The sequence below is a fragment of the Girardinichthys multiradiatus genome, chromosome 9, assembly GCF_021462225.1.
Source record: "Girardinichthys multiradiatus isolate DD_20200921_A chromosome 9, DD_fGirMul_XY1, whole genome shotgun sequence".
NCBI lineage: Eukaryota > Metazoa > Chordata > Actinopteri > Cyprinodontiformes > Goodeidae > Girardinichthys > Girardinichthys multiradiatus.
In genome coordinates, this window is record NC_061802.1 from 284,504 (window position 1) to 301,076 (window position 16,573).

The 16,573-nt window shown below is 46.1% G+C and overlaps 1 protein-coding gene across 1 annotated transcript in view; it reads left to right on the forward strand.

The window, feature by feature from the left end:
* grin3bb (glutamate receptor, ionotropic, N-methyl-D-aspartate 3Bb) overlaps window positions 1-16,573 on the forward strand; it is a 111,231-nt gene that overhangs the window by 86,657 nt on the left and 8,001 nt on the right. Inside the window, exons 3-7 of the mRNA XM_047374696.1 lie at window positions 4,541-5,663; window positions 13,348-13,493; window positions 13,663-13,778; window positions 14,124-14,275; window positions 16,369-16,533. Coding sequence (XP_047230652.1) covers window positions 4,541-5,663; window positions 13,348-13,493; window positions 13,663-13,778; window positions 14,124-14,275; window positions 16,369-16,533 — 1,702 coding nt within the window. The remainder of the gene's footprint in view (window positions 1-4,540; window positions 5,664-13,347; window positions 13,494-13,662; window positions 13,779-14,123; window positions 14,276-16,368; window positions 16,534-16,573) is intronic.

Consider the following 16,573-nt stretch of genomic DNA (forward strand, 5'->3'; position numbering starts at 1 on the left):
GTTTCAGGCCCCGTTTTGTGCATCAGTCACTGCTTAGTCATTCAATTAATGTGGATGACATTAAATTGACCTCCGGTAATAAAGTAAAAAACCTTGGTGTTATTTTTGACCAGGATATGTCATTTAAAACCCATATTAAACAGGTTTCTAGGATTCTCTTTACTATATATATGCTTCCAATAGGTCAAATTATCAGGCAGCATAGAATAAAGTTTCACTGTTACGCTGATGATACTCAGCTTTACTTATCCATAAATCCTGATGAACCCAACCAGTTAGATAGACTACAAGCATGTCTTGAAGATATAAAACTTGGATGACTTTAAATTTTTTGCTTCTAAATTCAGACAAGACAGAAGTTGTCGTCTTTGAACCGGAGTCTTTAAAAAAGAAACTGCTTAGTCAATCACTTAACCTGGATGGCATTAAATTGACCTCCAGTAATAAAGTAAAAAACCTTGGTGTTATTTTTGACCAGGACATGTCATTTAAATCCCATATTAAACAGATTTCTAGGATTTCCTTCTATCACCTCAGGAACATTGCCAAAATTAGAAATATCCTGTCTAGGAGTGATGCTGAATCTGTGTAGTTATGCTGCTATAGGCTTAGGCTGCTGGCGGACATAATGACCACTTTCACCCTCTTTGCTACATTCTCATAATACTCTCCAGAATCAGAATCAGAATCAGAAAAGCTTTATTGCCAAGTACGTTTTTGGACATACAAGGAATTTGTTTTGTCTGTGACCGGGGTGGGAGGGATCAGCCAGAATCTTCCCTGCCCGCTTCAGGGTCCTGGAGGTGTACAGTTCCTGGAGCGACAGTAGACTGCAGCCAATCACCTTCTCAGCAGACCGAATGACACGCTGCAGCCTGCCCTTATCCTTGGCTGTAGCAGCGGCGTACCAGATGGTGATGGAGGAGGTGAGGATGGACTCAATGATGGCTGTGTAGAAGTGCACCATCATAGTCTTTGGCAGGTTGAATTTCTTCAGCTGCCGCAGGAAGAACATCCTCTGCTGGGCTTTCTTGATGAGGGAGCTGATGTTTGGCTCCCACTTGAGATCCTGGGAGATGATGGTTCCCAGGAAGCGGAAAGATTCCACAGTGTCAATTGTGGAGTCACAGAGGGTGATGGGGGCAGGTGGGGCTGGGTTCTGCCTGAAGTTCACAACCATCTCCACTGTCTTTAGAGCGTTGAGCTCAAGGTTGTTCTGGCTGCACCAGTCCAACAGATGGTCCACCTCCCATCTGTACGCAGACTCGTCACCATCAGAGATGAGTCCGATCAGGGTGGTGTTGTCCGCAAACTTCAGAAGCTTGACAGACTGGTGACTGGAGGTGCAGCTGTTGGTGTACAGGGAGAAGAGCAGAGGAGAGAGAACACAGCCTTGGGGGGAACCGGTGCTGATGGTCAGGGAGTCAGAGACGTGCTTCCCCAGCCTCACGCGCTGCTTCCTGTCAGACAGGAAGTCAGTGATCCACCTGCAGGTGGAGTCGGGCACACTCAGCTGGGAGAGCTTCTCCTGGAGCAGAGCTGGGACGATGGTGTTGAAGGCAGAGCTGAAATCCACAAACAGGATCCTGGCATAGGTTCCTGTGGAGTCCAGGTGCCGGAGGATGAAGTGAAGGGCTAGGTTGACTGCATCATCTACAGACCTGTTGGCTCTGTAGGCAAACTGCAGGGGGTCCAGGAGGGGGTCGGTGATGTCTTTTAGGTGTGAGAGCACAAGGCGCTCAAAGGACTTCATCACCACAGAGGTCAGGGCGACGGGTCTGAAGTCATTAAGCCCTGTGGTCCTTGGCTTCTTGGGAACAGGGACGATGGTGGAGGACTTGAAGCAGGCTGGCACATGACATGTCTCCAGTGAGGTGTTAAAAATGTCTGTGAAGACTGGAGACAGCTGATCAGCGCAGTGCTTCAGGCTGGCTGGTGAGACAGAATCCGGACCAGCAGCTTTCCGGGGGTTCTGTCTCCTGAAGAATTTGTTGACGTCCCTCTCCTGGATGGAAAGAGCCGTCCTCGGCGTGGGTAGGGGGCTGGTGGGGGGGAACTTCAGGGTGGGGGTTGGAGGTGCCAAGGCCCCTCTTGAGGTTGGGGAGGTGGGGGTGGTGGATTGTGGCTGCAGCTGTTGGGGGGCGTCGTGGGGGATGGTTGCAGGACTGTCCCTTTGTCTTTCAAAGCGGCAGTAGAACTCGTTCAGGTCGTTGGCGAGGCGTCGGTCGTTGATGGAGTGGGGGGCTTTCGGCTTGTAGTTGGTGATTTGCTTGAGCCATTTCCAGACAGACGCAGAGTCGTTGGCTGAGAACTGGTTTTGGAGCTTCTCAGAGTACAGTCGTTTGGCCTCTTTCACTGCCTTGCCAAACTTGTACTTTGCCTCTCTGTATATGTCTTTGTCCCCACTCCTGAAGGCCTCTTCCTTATCCAGTCTTAACCTTCTGAGTTTAGCTGTGAACCAGGGTTTGTCGTTGTTGTAACTCACCCTGGTGCATGATGGTACACTAAGCTGATGTAGGAAGTCACAGCCTCTGTGTACTCGTCCAGACTGTTGGTAGTAGTCCTGAACACATCCCAGTCTGTACAGCCTAAACACGCCTGGAGATTCTCCACAGCCTCCCTGCTCCACTTCCTTGTCGTCCTCACCACAGGTTTGCAGAGCTTTAGTTTCTGCCTGTATGCAGGAATCAGGTGGACCATGATGTGATCGGATTGGCCCAGTGCAGCACGTGGGACGGCGTGATAAGCGTCTCTGATGGTGGTGTAACAGTGATCCAGAATGTTGTCCTCTCTGGTCGGACATTTTATAAACTGTCTATATTTGGGGAGTTTGTGGGTCAGATTACTTTTGTTAAAGTCACCAGCGACGATAACTAAGGAGTCCGGGTTGGTCTGCTCCACACTCAGTATCTGGTAGGCGAGCATGCGCTGTGCGACCTGCACGTTAGCTTGCGGCGGGATGTAAACACCGACCAGGATGAACGAAGCGAACTCACGGGGGGAATAGAAAGGCTTACAGTTTATGATGAAGGCTTCCAGGTCTGGAGAACAGTGCTGCTGAATCACTGTCACGTCGTTGCACCAACCACTGTTGAGGTAAAAACAGATTCCTCCACCTTTCGCTTTGCCGGAGAGTTCCGTGTCTCTGTCAGCTCTGTAGAGCTGGAATCCTGCCAGCTGCAGCGCAGAGTCCGGTATTAATCCACACAGCCACGTCTCCGTGAAGCACAAAACTACCGATGAATAAAAGTCCCTGTTTTTCCCCAACAGCAGTTGTAGTTCCTCAATTTTGTTGGGAAGTGAGCGCACGTTAGAGAGAAATATTCCAGGTAACGGTGTTCGTAGTCCACGCTGGCGAAGACGTACCAGAACCCCAGCCCGTTTCCCTCTCTTCCGGCGTTTCACCGCGTGAACAAAGGTGAGCGCACCTTTGACCAGAATGTCCAAAAATTCCAGAGCAGTAGGCAGAAAAGTGGGAAATAACTCCTCTGGTGTAGTAGCCCTGATGTTCATGAGTTCTTATCTGGTGAGAGAGCTCCGGGTACCATCACAGAAGACCGTTTTAAAGCAAAAAACAAAACAAAACAATGCGCACCAACATGCCGAGGCGACCATCTGCGGCGCCATCTTAGATGTACAAAGCCAATCTTACATTATTTGCTGTAATTTCAACTTTTAGCTTTGTTCTCTCTTTTCTCTTCCTAGAAGCTACACCTGGCCTGGCTCTGTGTCTACCTGTGACACCTTTCTGGAGAGGGGCATCGTCCAAGGTTCTGCTGGCAACAACTTAATGCTCACTTTCTACCGATGATCCACATGGCCCTGTCTTTTAGTGTTTAACCCTTTCTCTCTCCTAGACATGGCTACTGACTGAGCTTAACTGTAACTAACTCTATGTGCTCTCTTTCAGACTCTAACCTTGAAAACTGGCTCAGAGTTTATCTGTTCTTTCTTTCTAGATGAAACGACTAAAGGAGCTACATCCATTAACATTTACTTTTCCTTCCCATAGAAAGTACTCCTGGATCAGTGCTTCTTTGTTCTCTTTGTGTCTCTGCTCTGTTCTCTCAAACCCCCAGTCGGTTGTGACAGATGGCCGCTCACACTGAGCCTGGTTCTGGTTCTGCTGGAGGTTTCTTCCTGTTAAAAGGGAGTTTTTCCTCTCCACTGTCGCTACATGCATGCTCAGTATGAGGGATTGCTGCAAAGTCAACACCAGTGACTGTCCACTGTCTCTACATGCTCATCCAGGAGGAGTGAATGCTGCAAGTCACTGACTGGATGCAATCTGCTGGGTTTCCTTAGATAGAAAAACTTTTTATCCAATTTGAATAAATAACTGAATCTGACTGAACTGTTCAATGGTTACGATTAATTGGAATGTATGAACCTGACTTTGACGTGTGTTGTGAATTGGCGTTATATAAATAAACTGAATTGAACTGAATTGAATTGATATCACTTTTTATGTAGTTTATTTCAGTTTAAGAAAAAACAGCCAGTTGAACAAACCACAAACAGCTGTTTTTTTCTCCTGCAGGTTCTTGGCCAATACATCCTTTACTGGACTCACGGGTCCTATGAGAGTTGTTTACAACTGGTCTTTGGTACTGACTTCACAGCGGTTCCACATCTGGAACCTGCGGCGGGACGCACTGGGGCAGCCAGCTTGGGTAACGGTGGGCAGCTGGGAGGGGGGCCAGCTGCAGGTCGAGGACCAGGAGGTGTGGCAGGGACCTAAACCTAGACGCTGGACTGAGGGGCTTAGCAGAAGGAGTGGGGGTCACTGGAGATCCGGGATGCCTGTGGCAGGGACTCGGGTCCGGGTTGTGACCCTGGTGGAGCATCCCTTCGTTTTCACACGGGATGTGGATGATGATGCCAGCTGCCCTGCAGGTCAGTTCTGTCTGGACGCTGGCACCAACAATTCAGAGACCCTGGAGCGCTACTTCAGAGAGGTGGCGGCTGGGAATGGCAGCTCACTGCCTGTGGAGTACCGGAAGTGTTGCTATGGTTACTGTATAGACCTGTTGGAGAAGCTTGCTGAGGACCTGGGCTTTGACTTTGACCTTTACATTGTCGGAGACGGAAAGTACGGAGCGTGGAAGGGGGGCCCCCTTCCCAACCAACCCAGTCCAGCGGGCCGCTGGACTGGGTTGGTTGGGGATCTCTTGAATGGTCTTGCAGACATGGCCGTCACCTCCTTCAGCATCAACTCTGCCCGCAGCCGCGTGATTGATTTCACCTCACCCTTCTTCTCCACCAGCCTGGGCATCCTGGTGCGCAGCAAGGACACAGCAGCACCGATTGGGGCTTTCATGTGGCCCCTTCATTGGTCCATGTGGGTGGGCATCTTCCTGGCCCTCCACATCACAGCCCTCTTCCTGACCCTGTATGAGTGGAAGAGCCCATTCGGGATGACACCTCATGGTCGCAATAGGGTGAGGGTGTTCTCCTATTCTTCAGCTCTAAATCTGTGCTACGCCATCCTGTTTGGGCGCACAGTGTCCTCCAAGACACCAAAGTGCTGGACTGGCCGCTTTCTGATGAACCTGTGGGCCATCTTCTGCCTTTTGGTTCTGTCCAGCTACACCGCCAACCTCGCAGCTGTCATGGTGGGTGAGAAGACCTTTGAAGAGGTCTCAGGGATCCACGATGCTAAGGTGAGAAAGTTAATGCATCTTCTAATGGCCTTATGCTTTAATTTGTCCTGTTCTTAAATCAATCTACTGTCCATTGTCAGGACTATATGAAACCCGCAGGGTCAGTGACCCTTTTATTCAGAATCAAAACAAATTCAGAGCCAGAACTGGGTGAGTGCTTGGAGCTGCAGCTTGGTGCTTATCACACAGTTTATTCACAGTGTTGTGTTTGATGATGAAAGTGATCTGATGGCTGAGTATTTTAGTTTGTATCAGATCTGCAGACTCTATATTCATTCACTCAGCTTCACTTATTCTGTTCTGGAAGAATGGCAGATTAATTTTTTTCTGTGGATAATCTGCTCTGGTCTAATTACACTTTAATTTAGCAGCTGACTGAAGCATGAAACACTGCTTGTGTTTGTATAGCTGGTGCTGCTGGGAGCTCAGAGGGCTTTAATTGGAGGTCCATTTGTTTGTGATGAGCTTTTATCTTTTAATGTGCAGAGACTGAAGCTCTGCTTCTGCTGTCTGAATGTTATGTCAATGTTTTCCAGGCGTTTTTCAAACATTTCCAGACATTGGTTGGTTTTTAGCCTTTTAAAGGGAACATTGATGAATGTTTTTACATCTTGTGTCTTCATCAGATTTAGATGGAAACAGACCTGAGAGAGGCATATTAATACAAACTGAAACAGGTTTAAAAGCATTAAGTGCATTTGAGTAGCAGTGTTGGACTCATGATAGGAGTAGGGCATTCCCACCGTGACAAAAACAAGTCAGGACTCAGAGAGTCTCATTTGCAATCATAGGCCCCCTTTTCCACTAGTCCCTACTCAGCACGGTTCGGTACGACTCCCCTAATTTTTTCTGTTCTATTGTTAGTAACGGTTACTAACCTCGAACCTTTTTAGTACCTGCTTGCTTGCGGTTCCAAGCATGCCAAGTTGTACTAAAAACATGATGCCAGAAGACTGTCGAACACTGATAGTGTAGGAGGCGGAATCACTAGTCAAAGCATATCTTCAACCATTAAAACATTGTGTGCTGGGCTTATTGTGTATATGAACACTATAGCAAGCTAGCATTAATTTGCGTTAGCTTACTCTTACACGTCCTCTAGCTGGTACTGCACGATGGCTCTCCTGTACTGATCCAGAGAGCTTTGTCTTGCTTTCTCTGGCTCTTCTTGCACTCTGAGTCTAACAGTAGCCATAAAGCAGCAGGCAAGGCTGTTGTTGTGTTTGTTTCACTACAAATCACATCACGGTATAACATGTATACCTTGTAATCTGGGGCCATCTTGCTACTGACGATCCCACCCACATTGAGCTGGTATTCAATTGTAATAGAAAACGGACACAGCCGTGTAGAGTAGAACTTTCAGCCAGTGCCACCATTTAATCAGCTTCATTCAGTCCACATGCCAATCAGTCTCCCAGTTTCACATGTGCTTTGCACTATTTATACTCCGTAGTTCTCTTGGTTCCCTGCTGGTTCATTCTGCTCTGTTCATGCTAAGTTTGCCCATGTTCACTCTTTGCCCACGTTCTATGCCTCGTTCTCTTCAGGCCTGCCTGTATTTTTTTGTCTTTTATTTATTAGATCTTTTCCACTCACAGTGCTGCTTCTGCCTCTCTGTCTGCATTTGTGTCCCACACCAAAGATTTCCTGACAGCAGCAGCTTTCTGAACGAGCTGCAGGTGTGAATGTGGTTTATCAAACATACGATCTCTATCCTCAAAGACTAGTTTATTGACATGATTTATGACAATCAGATTGATTTATTTTGTCTCACAGAAACCTGGTTGCAGCAAGAAGCATTATATTACTATAAATGAGTCAATTCTTTATAATTATTTAGATTTTCACATACCTCAAAATACACTGCTCAAAAAACTTAAACAACACAATTTAACTCCAAGTAAATGAAACCTGTGAAATCAAACTGTCCACTTAGGAAGCAACAATGATTGACAATCAATTTCACATCTTGTTGTTCAAATGAAAAAGACAACAGGAGGAAATCTTTGGTGATTATCAAGACACTCAATAAAGGAGTGGTTCTGCAGGTGGGGACCACAGACCACTTCTCAGTACCGATGCTTTCTGGCTGATGTTTTGGTCACTTTTGAATGTTGGTGGTGCTTTCACACTCGTGGTAGCATGAGACGGACTCTACAACCCACACAAGTGGCTCAGGTAGTGCAGCTCATCCAGGATGGCGCATCAATGCGAGCTGTGGCAAGAAGGTTTGCTGTGTCGGGCAGCGTAGTGTCCAGAACCTGGAGGTGCTACCAGGAGACAGGCCAGTACACCAGGAGACGTGGAGGAGGCCGTAGGAGGGCAACAACCCAGCAGCAGGACCGCTTCCTCCGCCTTTGTGTAAGGAGGAACAGGAGAAGCACTGCCAGAGCCCTGCAAAATGACCTTGTGACTGCACAAACGGTTAGAAACCGACTCCATGAGGATGGTATGAGGGACCGACATCCACAAATGAGGGTTGTGCTCACAGCCCAACATCGTGCAGGACGCTTGGCATTTGCTAAAGAACACCAGGATTGTCTAATTCGCCACTGGCGCCCTGTGATCTTCACAGATGAAAGCAGGTTCACACTGAGAACATGTGACAGACGTGACAGAGTCTGGAGACACCGTGGAGGGGGATCTGCTGCCTGCAACGTCCTTCAGCATGACCGGTTTGGCAGTGGGTCAGTAATGGTGTGGAGTGGCATTTCTTTGGAGGGCCGCATTATTTGGAGGGCCCCTTACTCTCAATTTTTAGATCAGTTTTCAGATCTTTTATCTGATTCACTGTTAAATACAGATAAGGTCATTATAGTGGGGGATTTTCACATTCGCATTTCCCAGGGATGTGAGGGTCGCATCCCTGCGCCTTCGGGTTGGGGAGAGGTCTCTGACTATCATTCCGACCTACGGGCCGAGTGGTAGTGCAGAGTACCCGGCCTTCTTGGTGTCCCTGTCGGGGGTGCTGGATAGTGCCCCTCCGGGGGACTCCATTATTCTGCTGGGGGACTTCAACGCCCACGTGGGAAACGACAGTGACACCTGGAGAGGCGTGATCGGGAGGAATGGCCTCCCCGATCTGAATCCGAGTGGTGTTTTGTTATTGGACTTCTGTGCTAGTCCCGGATTGTCCATAACGAACACCATGTTCAAATATAAGGGTGTCCATCAGTGCACTTGGCACCAGGACACCCTAGGCAGGAGGTCAATGATCGACTTTGTTGTCGTATCATCAGACCTTCGGCTGCATGTTTTGGACAATCGGGTGAAGAGAGGGGCTGAGCTGTCCACTGATCACCACCTGGTGGTGAGTTGGATCCGCTGGAGGAGGAGAAAGCCGGACAGACTTGGCAGGCCCAAGCGCATAGTGAGGGTCTGCTGGGAATGTCTGGCGGAGCCCTCGGCCAGGGATGTATTCAACTCCCACCTCCGGGAGAGCTTTGACCAGATCCAAGGGGATGTTGGAGACATAGAGTCCGATTGGACCATGTTCTCCGCATCTATTGTCGATGCTGCTGCCCGTAGCAACGGCCGTAAGGTCTGCGGTGCCTGTCGCAGCGGCAATCCTAGAACCCGGTGGTGGACACCGGCAGTAAGGGACGCTGTCAAGCTGAAGAAGGAGTCCTATTGGCTGTGGTTGGCTTGTGGGACTCCTGAGGCGGCTGACGGGTACCGTGAGGCCAAGCGTGCTAACCCTAACCCTAAACCTAACCCAGGAGGAGGAAGCAGTGCTTCGCCAAAACTGTTTATGGGGGTGGGAGGCTGCTGACCTCGACTGAGGACATTATCAGGCGGTGGAAGGAGTACTTCGAGGATCTCCTGGCTTAAGTATCCTCATGCTGATTGCTCCAAATGCAGCACAGCTGTGAGCTGTGAGCTGCACCAGCACCTGCCTGCCGCACCTTAGTGGAGGAAGAGGGTATAACACTCCCACAGCACACAATAACTGCACTCAGCTCCGTGGCCTGATATGTGCACAAAAACTAGAAAGCAGTTTCCCCTTTCTAAATCACAGCTGTACTTAAAAGTTGGCGCGCAGGGTTCTGCATCATTTTCTGCCCCCTACATGGCCACATTCAACCATATATGGTCAATGCAAGTATGGTCATGAATGTCAATGTGTATTTAAATGAGCAAGCTTATCAATGACATTTCATGGTAAACAAGTCAAACAGGAGAACAGAGCTAAGAAACAAAATTCCATCAATGCAGAAATTGATGTGTTGGTGAGTGAGGTGGAGAGTTGAAAACATATGTTTAGTGTAAGTGTTGTGAGTGGCAACACATTGTTACCACTGTTAATTTAGTGAGTGGGACAGAGAGGACCATGGCTGAGTTGAAGAAGAAGTGCTCAGATTTGAAGGTGGAGACGTAAAATCGTCTGACACGCCACTGCCTGAGCCACACAGGGTAAGGGCAAACCCGAAAACTGCAGCTTTTGAGAAAAGGATGCCCTCCATACTAGGAGAGACAAGCCTGTGTGGCATTGTGTCAGAGACGGAGGGAGACACCGATTTGGCTGGGAACCCAAAAAACTGCTGGTTTGATCTTCATAGACACTAAATGCGCAAATATTTTTCTTTTATTATTATTATTGTTAGGTAGTCATTGTTATCCCCTTTGTGTAGAATAGTGCTTGTTAGTTAGGTGAAGGTTTTTTTATATACTACACTGCCATCGTTCAGTCTGTCCTGTCTTCCTCCATCTCAGTGTGGTTTTGTCATAAAGTTTCAAACAGATTTGACCCACATGCAGAAAGCAATTCAGGAGAGAGTTTAACGGTAAGGAGTTTATTTATAGGAAGTTGAAATGTGCAGGAAACTGGAACCAGGATACCAACTGTAAAATAAACAGAACTGTAAGCAAGGGGAAACTCGGGACCCATGTTCTTAAATTATAATTATTTCTTACTGATTTGAAGGAGAGATCCGCCAGAGGGGGGGTGGAGAGACCAGGAAGTTGTTTACCCGTGGGATTGGAGACTGTGAGTACTGGTGGGCCAAGATGATAGATGGTCCAAGAGTTTCTGTAGTTGGTGCAATGGAAGAAGGAGGGTGGACCGGGTTTACAGAAGGAGATCCACCGAACGAAGGAATCAGGAGACTGCCAGCTGGTGTGATCCAATGAGGGAACAGGAGGCTTGAGTCTTGGTTCATGGAGCTGGATAGTTTCTTCCCAGAAGACGGTAATCCAGGCAGGGTTCGATGCTGAAGGCAAAGTCAGGTTCAGGTAACCTGCAAGGCAACAAATCCAAAATGACAAAAAGAGCAAAGCAAGGTCAAGGCAAAGGTAAAGTGGCTTGAGCTGTACCACAAAGGGCAACACTCTGGCAGTGAGTTGCTGGCAGCCTCCTCCTTAAATACTCCTCAGCAAATCATCAAGGAGATAGAGAACACCTGTCACCTCTCCTCCGGTTCAAAACGCCATCTAGAGGCTAAGAACAGAAATAGCACTAAACAGACAGACATGGCACAGCTCCTTCAGGTGGCGCTACAGAGCACTGTTCACTAAAACCAGCCACAGAGACAGTTTCTTCCTCCAGGATGTTTCTCTGTTGAACATTCAATAGAGTACAAAACAACAGCATACAGATGTTGCAAATGCACCTTTTATTATATATGTGTATATTGTACATTGTAAATATGTTTATTCTGTAATACAAAAACAAAACAGAAGAGCAAAGTGTACCGGAGTCAAATTCCTTCATTGTACAGGTCCTTCTCAAAAAATTAGCATATTGTGATAAAGTTCATTATTTTCTATAATGTAATGATGAAAATTTAACATTCATATATTTTAGATTCATTGCACACTAACTGAAATATTTCAGGTCTTTTATTGTCTTAATACGGATGATTTTGGCATACAGCTCATGAAAACCCAAAATTCCTATCTCACAAAATTAGCATATTTCATCCGACCAATAAAAGAAAAGTGTTTTTAATACAAAAAACGTCAACCTTCAAATAATCATGTACAGTTATGCACTCAATACTTGGTCGGGAATCCTTTTGCAGAAATGACTGCTTCAATGCGGCGTGGCATGGAGGCAATCAGCCTGTGGCACTGCTGAGGTCTTATGGAGGCCCAGGATGCTTCGATAATGGCCTTTAGCTCATCCAGAGTGTTGGGTCTTGAGTCTCTCAACGTTCTCTTCACAATATCCCACAGATTCTCTATGGGGTTCAGGTCAGGAGAGTTGGCAGGCCAATTGAGCACAGTGATACCATGGTCAGTAAACCATTTACCAGTGGTTTTGGCACTGTGAGCAGGTGCCAGGTCGTGCTGAAAAATGAAATCTTCATCTCCATAAAGCTTTTCAGCAGATGGAAGCATGAAGTGCTCCAAAATCTCCTGATAGCTAGCTGCATTGACCCTGCCCTTGATAAAACACAGTGGACCAACACCAGCAGCTGACACGGCACCCCAGACCATCACTGACTGTGGGTACTTGACACTGGACTTCTGGCATTTTGGCATTTCCTTCTCCCCAGTCTTCCTCCAGACTCTGGCACCTTGATTTCCGAATGACATGCAGAATTTGCTTTCATCCGAAAAAAGTACTTTGGACCACTGAGCAACAGTCCAGTGCTGCTTCTCTGTAGCCCAGGACTGGGGAATGCGGCACCTGTAGCCCATTTCCTGCACACGCCTGTGCACGGTGGCTCTGGATGTTTCTACTCCAGACTCAGTCCACTGCTTCCGCAGGTCCCCCAAGGTCTGGAATCGGCCCTTCTCCACAATCTTCCTCAGGGTCTGGTCACCTCTTCTCGTTGTGCAGCGTTTTCTGCCACACTTTTTCCTTCCCACAGACTTCCCACTGAGGTGCCTTGATACAGCACTCTGGGAACAGCCTATTCGTTCAGAAATTTCTTTCTGTGTCTTACCCTCTTGCTTGAGGGTGTCAATAGTGGCCTTCTGGACAGCAGTCAGGTCGGCAGTCTTACCCATGATTGGGGTTTTGAGTGATGAACCAGGCTGGGAGTTTTAAAGGCCTCAGGAATCTTTTGCAGGTGTTTAGAGTTAACTCGTTGATTCAGATGATTAGGTTCATAGCTCGTTTAGAGACCCTTTTAATGATATGCTAATTTTGTGAGATAGGAATTTTGGGTTTTCATGAGCTGTATGCCAAAATCATCCGTATTAAGACAATAAAAGACCTGAAATATTTCAGTTAGTGTGCAATGAATCTAAAATATATGAATGTTAAATTTTCATCATGACATTATGGAAAATAATGAACTTTATCACAATATGCTAATATTTTGAGAAGGACCTGTATGTACAAACTTGGCAATAAAGCTGATTCTGATTCTGATTTTTTCTTTTTGTTTCTCCAAATCATCAGATAATCATATCTTTCATATCTCATGTTCTCTTTAAGTAATTCATCCTGGTTACACAGATGGAAACCTGTTTTTGGTGATTAGTGATAAAGTCAGACCTGTACTAGTGTTTTCTCTTCTGACCTGGTACACTGTAGAACTCAATATTCTCAAAGATTGTGGTTCCTTGAGCATGTCAATATTGTGTATTAATAAATACTGCTGTTACTATCTGCTCTTACGTTCAATAACATTTTAAAATAAGTTAGCAGCCTTTAAACAGCATTAGCTTTGCTTAGAACAGATTTCCTCTCCTTCTGCTCTTCATGTTTCTTCTTTGTTGGTGTGTCCAGTTGCACCATCCATCACAGGGCTTTCGCTTTGGGACGGTGAGAGAGAGCAGCGCTGAGGATTACATGAAGAAGAGCTTCCCAGAAATGCACGAGTACATGAGACGCTTTAACAAACCAACAACGCCTGAAGGTGTCGCCACCCTTAAGTAAGAGTGCAGAGTCCAAAAGGTGGTTCCACTCTGGTTCTGACAGATCTGAGGTTCTGTTGCAGATAAGATGGAACCTCAGCTGGGAGGTTCTGATGCCTTAACAAACACTTCTAAAGATCAGAGTAACTATGGTAACCTAATCTAACCTTGTCCTTCTGTCCTGAAGGACAGATCCTCCTCAGCTTGATGCCTTCATCATGGACAAAGCCCTTCTGGATTACGAAGTTTCCATCGATGCAGACTGCAAACTAGCAACTGTTGGGAAACCCTTTGCTATCGAAGGTCAGTGTCTCAGTTTCCTCGTTCTGTCTCTGTGAGGTTTGAAGGACGGCCCGGTCTCAGGGATGAGGGCAGTGATGTAACAAGGTGTGATGAGTTGAAGTCATTTTTTGTCTAGAGCTTACTTCCACAAAGTTACTTTTATCTAATAGATTCAGTTTCAGCCTCTCTAATGATTAAAAAAGTGAACTAAAGGAAATCCCCAATAAATCTAAAGCTGTCAGTTTAATTCATGTTCTACAATCATTCCACCCTCAACAAAGAAGGGTTCCAATAAATCATTAAAGGTCTCAAATTAATACAGGATTTGTGCTTCTGATGGAGACTGACCTAACCTGTCACCAACAGGTTATGGTATCGGGCTCCCGCAGAACTCTCCTCTGAGCTCCAACATCTCTGAGTTCATCAGCAGGTACAAGTCGGATGGTTACATGGACCTGCTGCACGACAAGTGGTACAAGGTAGTTCCTTGTGGGAACCGAGTGTTTGCCGTCACAGAGGTGAGTCTGAACGCACACTGTGTCCATATAACATGTCTGTGGATAGTTCCATATGTCTGTTTTAGATTTCCACGTCTTTTTTACAGACAGTTTTGCATGTCTGTTAATGTTTCCACATGTATTTCTGTTATCCACTGGTCTGTGCAGACGATTACATAAAACTGTCCATTTATTCAGGTTAACTTTAATATCATCTGTAATGTCAAATTGACTTCCATGAACAAATGACACAATACATTAAAATAATACTAACATAAACTGTTAGAAATCACTTGTGTTTAACGTTCACTGTGATGACTGGCAGCAGGAGCTCAGTACCGATAGTCCGGTCAGATCTCTACCGGGTCTAGCTCGCCTCACCACCGGTAGGGCTGGTGAAGCAAACCGGCAGTTACTACTGTGGGAGCGGAAAACTCCGAACACGTCGGAGCACATTTGAAATTAAGCGATGTCTTGATGAATCAAGCAGCTATTTCACGTCTACACAGTTATATTCCCACACTAAAAACATTGTAAAAGTTAATTTGTGTCACAGAAAGTGTAATTTTTCATAGTTTACTCACAGCTTTTGCCAATGTGGTTCGCCATGGCTGCCCCTGTTTGACCAATCCGCTTCGACCCGCAATGAATCATGGGAAAAGATGGACCGCGAAGGATACTCATAACTCATCCTTCAAATCGGGCAAAAGAAGGACACATTTGTCGGCAGCATCTGACAGACCTTCTGCGCCGCGCTGTGACGTAATCAGCCCACAAGTACGAACTTGGAAGGATCCAGCCCCTGAATTGGGACACACCCTCGGCCTGCACATGGATCCTCCTCCTTCCTGTATATTGACCAATAGGAGAGGAGCTGGAGAGAAGAAGGCAGCCCTCCTCATTTGCATAATGAAGCAGCACCTACCAGTCACAATTAACAGCAGCCAATTAAATCGTCAATATTCTGGGAGTTGCAGTACAGAACAGAACTGGAGTGGACTGTGAGTGAGAGCAGTTCTGACCCTTTTAGTTGTTTTTAAGTTGTTTAAGCTAATCAGGAAAGCTTTGTGTGTGTGTGCAGCTAACTTTAACTAAATAGCATTTAAAAGTTTCATATTATTTGTTGGATTATAATTACTAATACCTAAGTTAAGTTGTATTTAGCTACTTCATCATATGATTTTGCATGTTTGCATGAGAAATGTGGAAGGAGGTCGATGGTAGGTTCATGTAGATTTGCCTATTTTGTGTATTTTGTGCTCATGTTTAATATCTCCTTTGTTTATGATATTAAAGTCTTCTTTGCCCTCTAGGATTTAGTTTTCTATTTATTGGTTTTGCACTATTTCTCAGGTTTATTAAAGTTGAATTAAATACTTCTGCACAGATTATGTGACTAATATACATATTGGTGAACTGTTTTCTGTGCTTTACAGAACCACACATGAAGGAAGTGTTACATGGATTAAACTTAGTAGAATTTAATAAAACTACCAAAAGACAAGTTAACCCTCATCTTTAACCCTAAGCCTGCAGGTTTTCACTAAGAGTAACCAGCCTTGTAGAGGTCCACAATTATTTTCCTGATATCTTAGCTGACTTTAGTTTTTCTCAGGATTTCACCCAAGGAAGCAGAGTGTTTGAGGTGTTGCCTTAAAATACATCCACAGGTGGGCCTCCATTTAACTAAAATGTTATGGATTAACCTATCAGAAACTGACAAAGCTCGGCATCATCATCTGGTCTTTTCCAGTGATAGATATCGTAGTGTATGTAGAAAGCTGAATGGAGAGAATAAATATCATGCCTGTTTATTTTTTGACATATGTGTGTATGGTTCCACATGTATGTCAACCATTCTATGTGATGCGTTCAGTGTCTGTGTTGAAGTTCCCCAGTGGAGGCGACCATGAACTGTTACTGCCCCCTGCAGGCCAATATGATACACTGACTCTTGTCTGTCTCCTGAGCGTCCTAGTGTGATGTGAAAAGAAATATGCATCAGAGTGAGACACTCATGACCAGTACAGTGAACATGTGAAAGCAGTCAGTATGAATGCAACACTGTCCCTGCAGGCTGACTCAGGAACTACACACACTTCTCTCTGTGTCAGACTCTGCAGATGGGCATCAGTCACTTCTCAGGACTCTTTGTGTTACTGTGTGTCGGAGTGGGCGGAGCTCTGCTGACCCTTGCAGGTGAACATGGATTTTATCGACTTATCCTGCCGCACATCCGCCGCCGACAAAACCTGAAATACTGGCTCCACACCTCACAGGTGAGTTTGTCTGTTCCCTGCATGTTCTCCAGCTCTATGT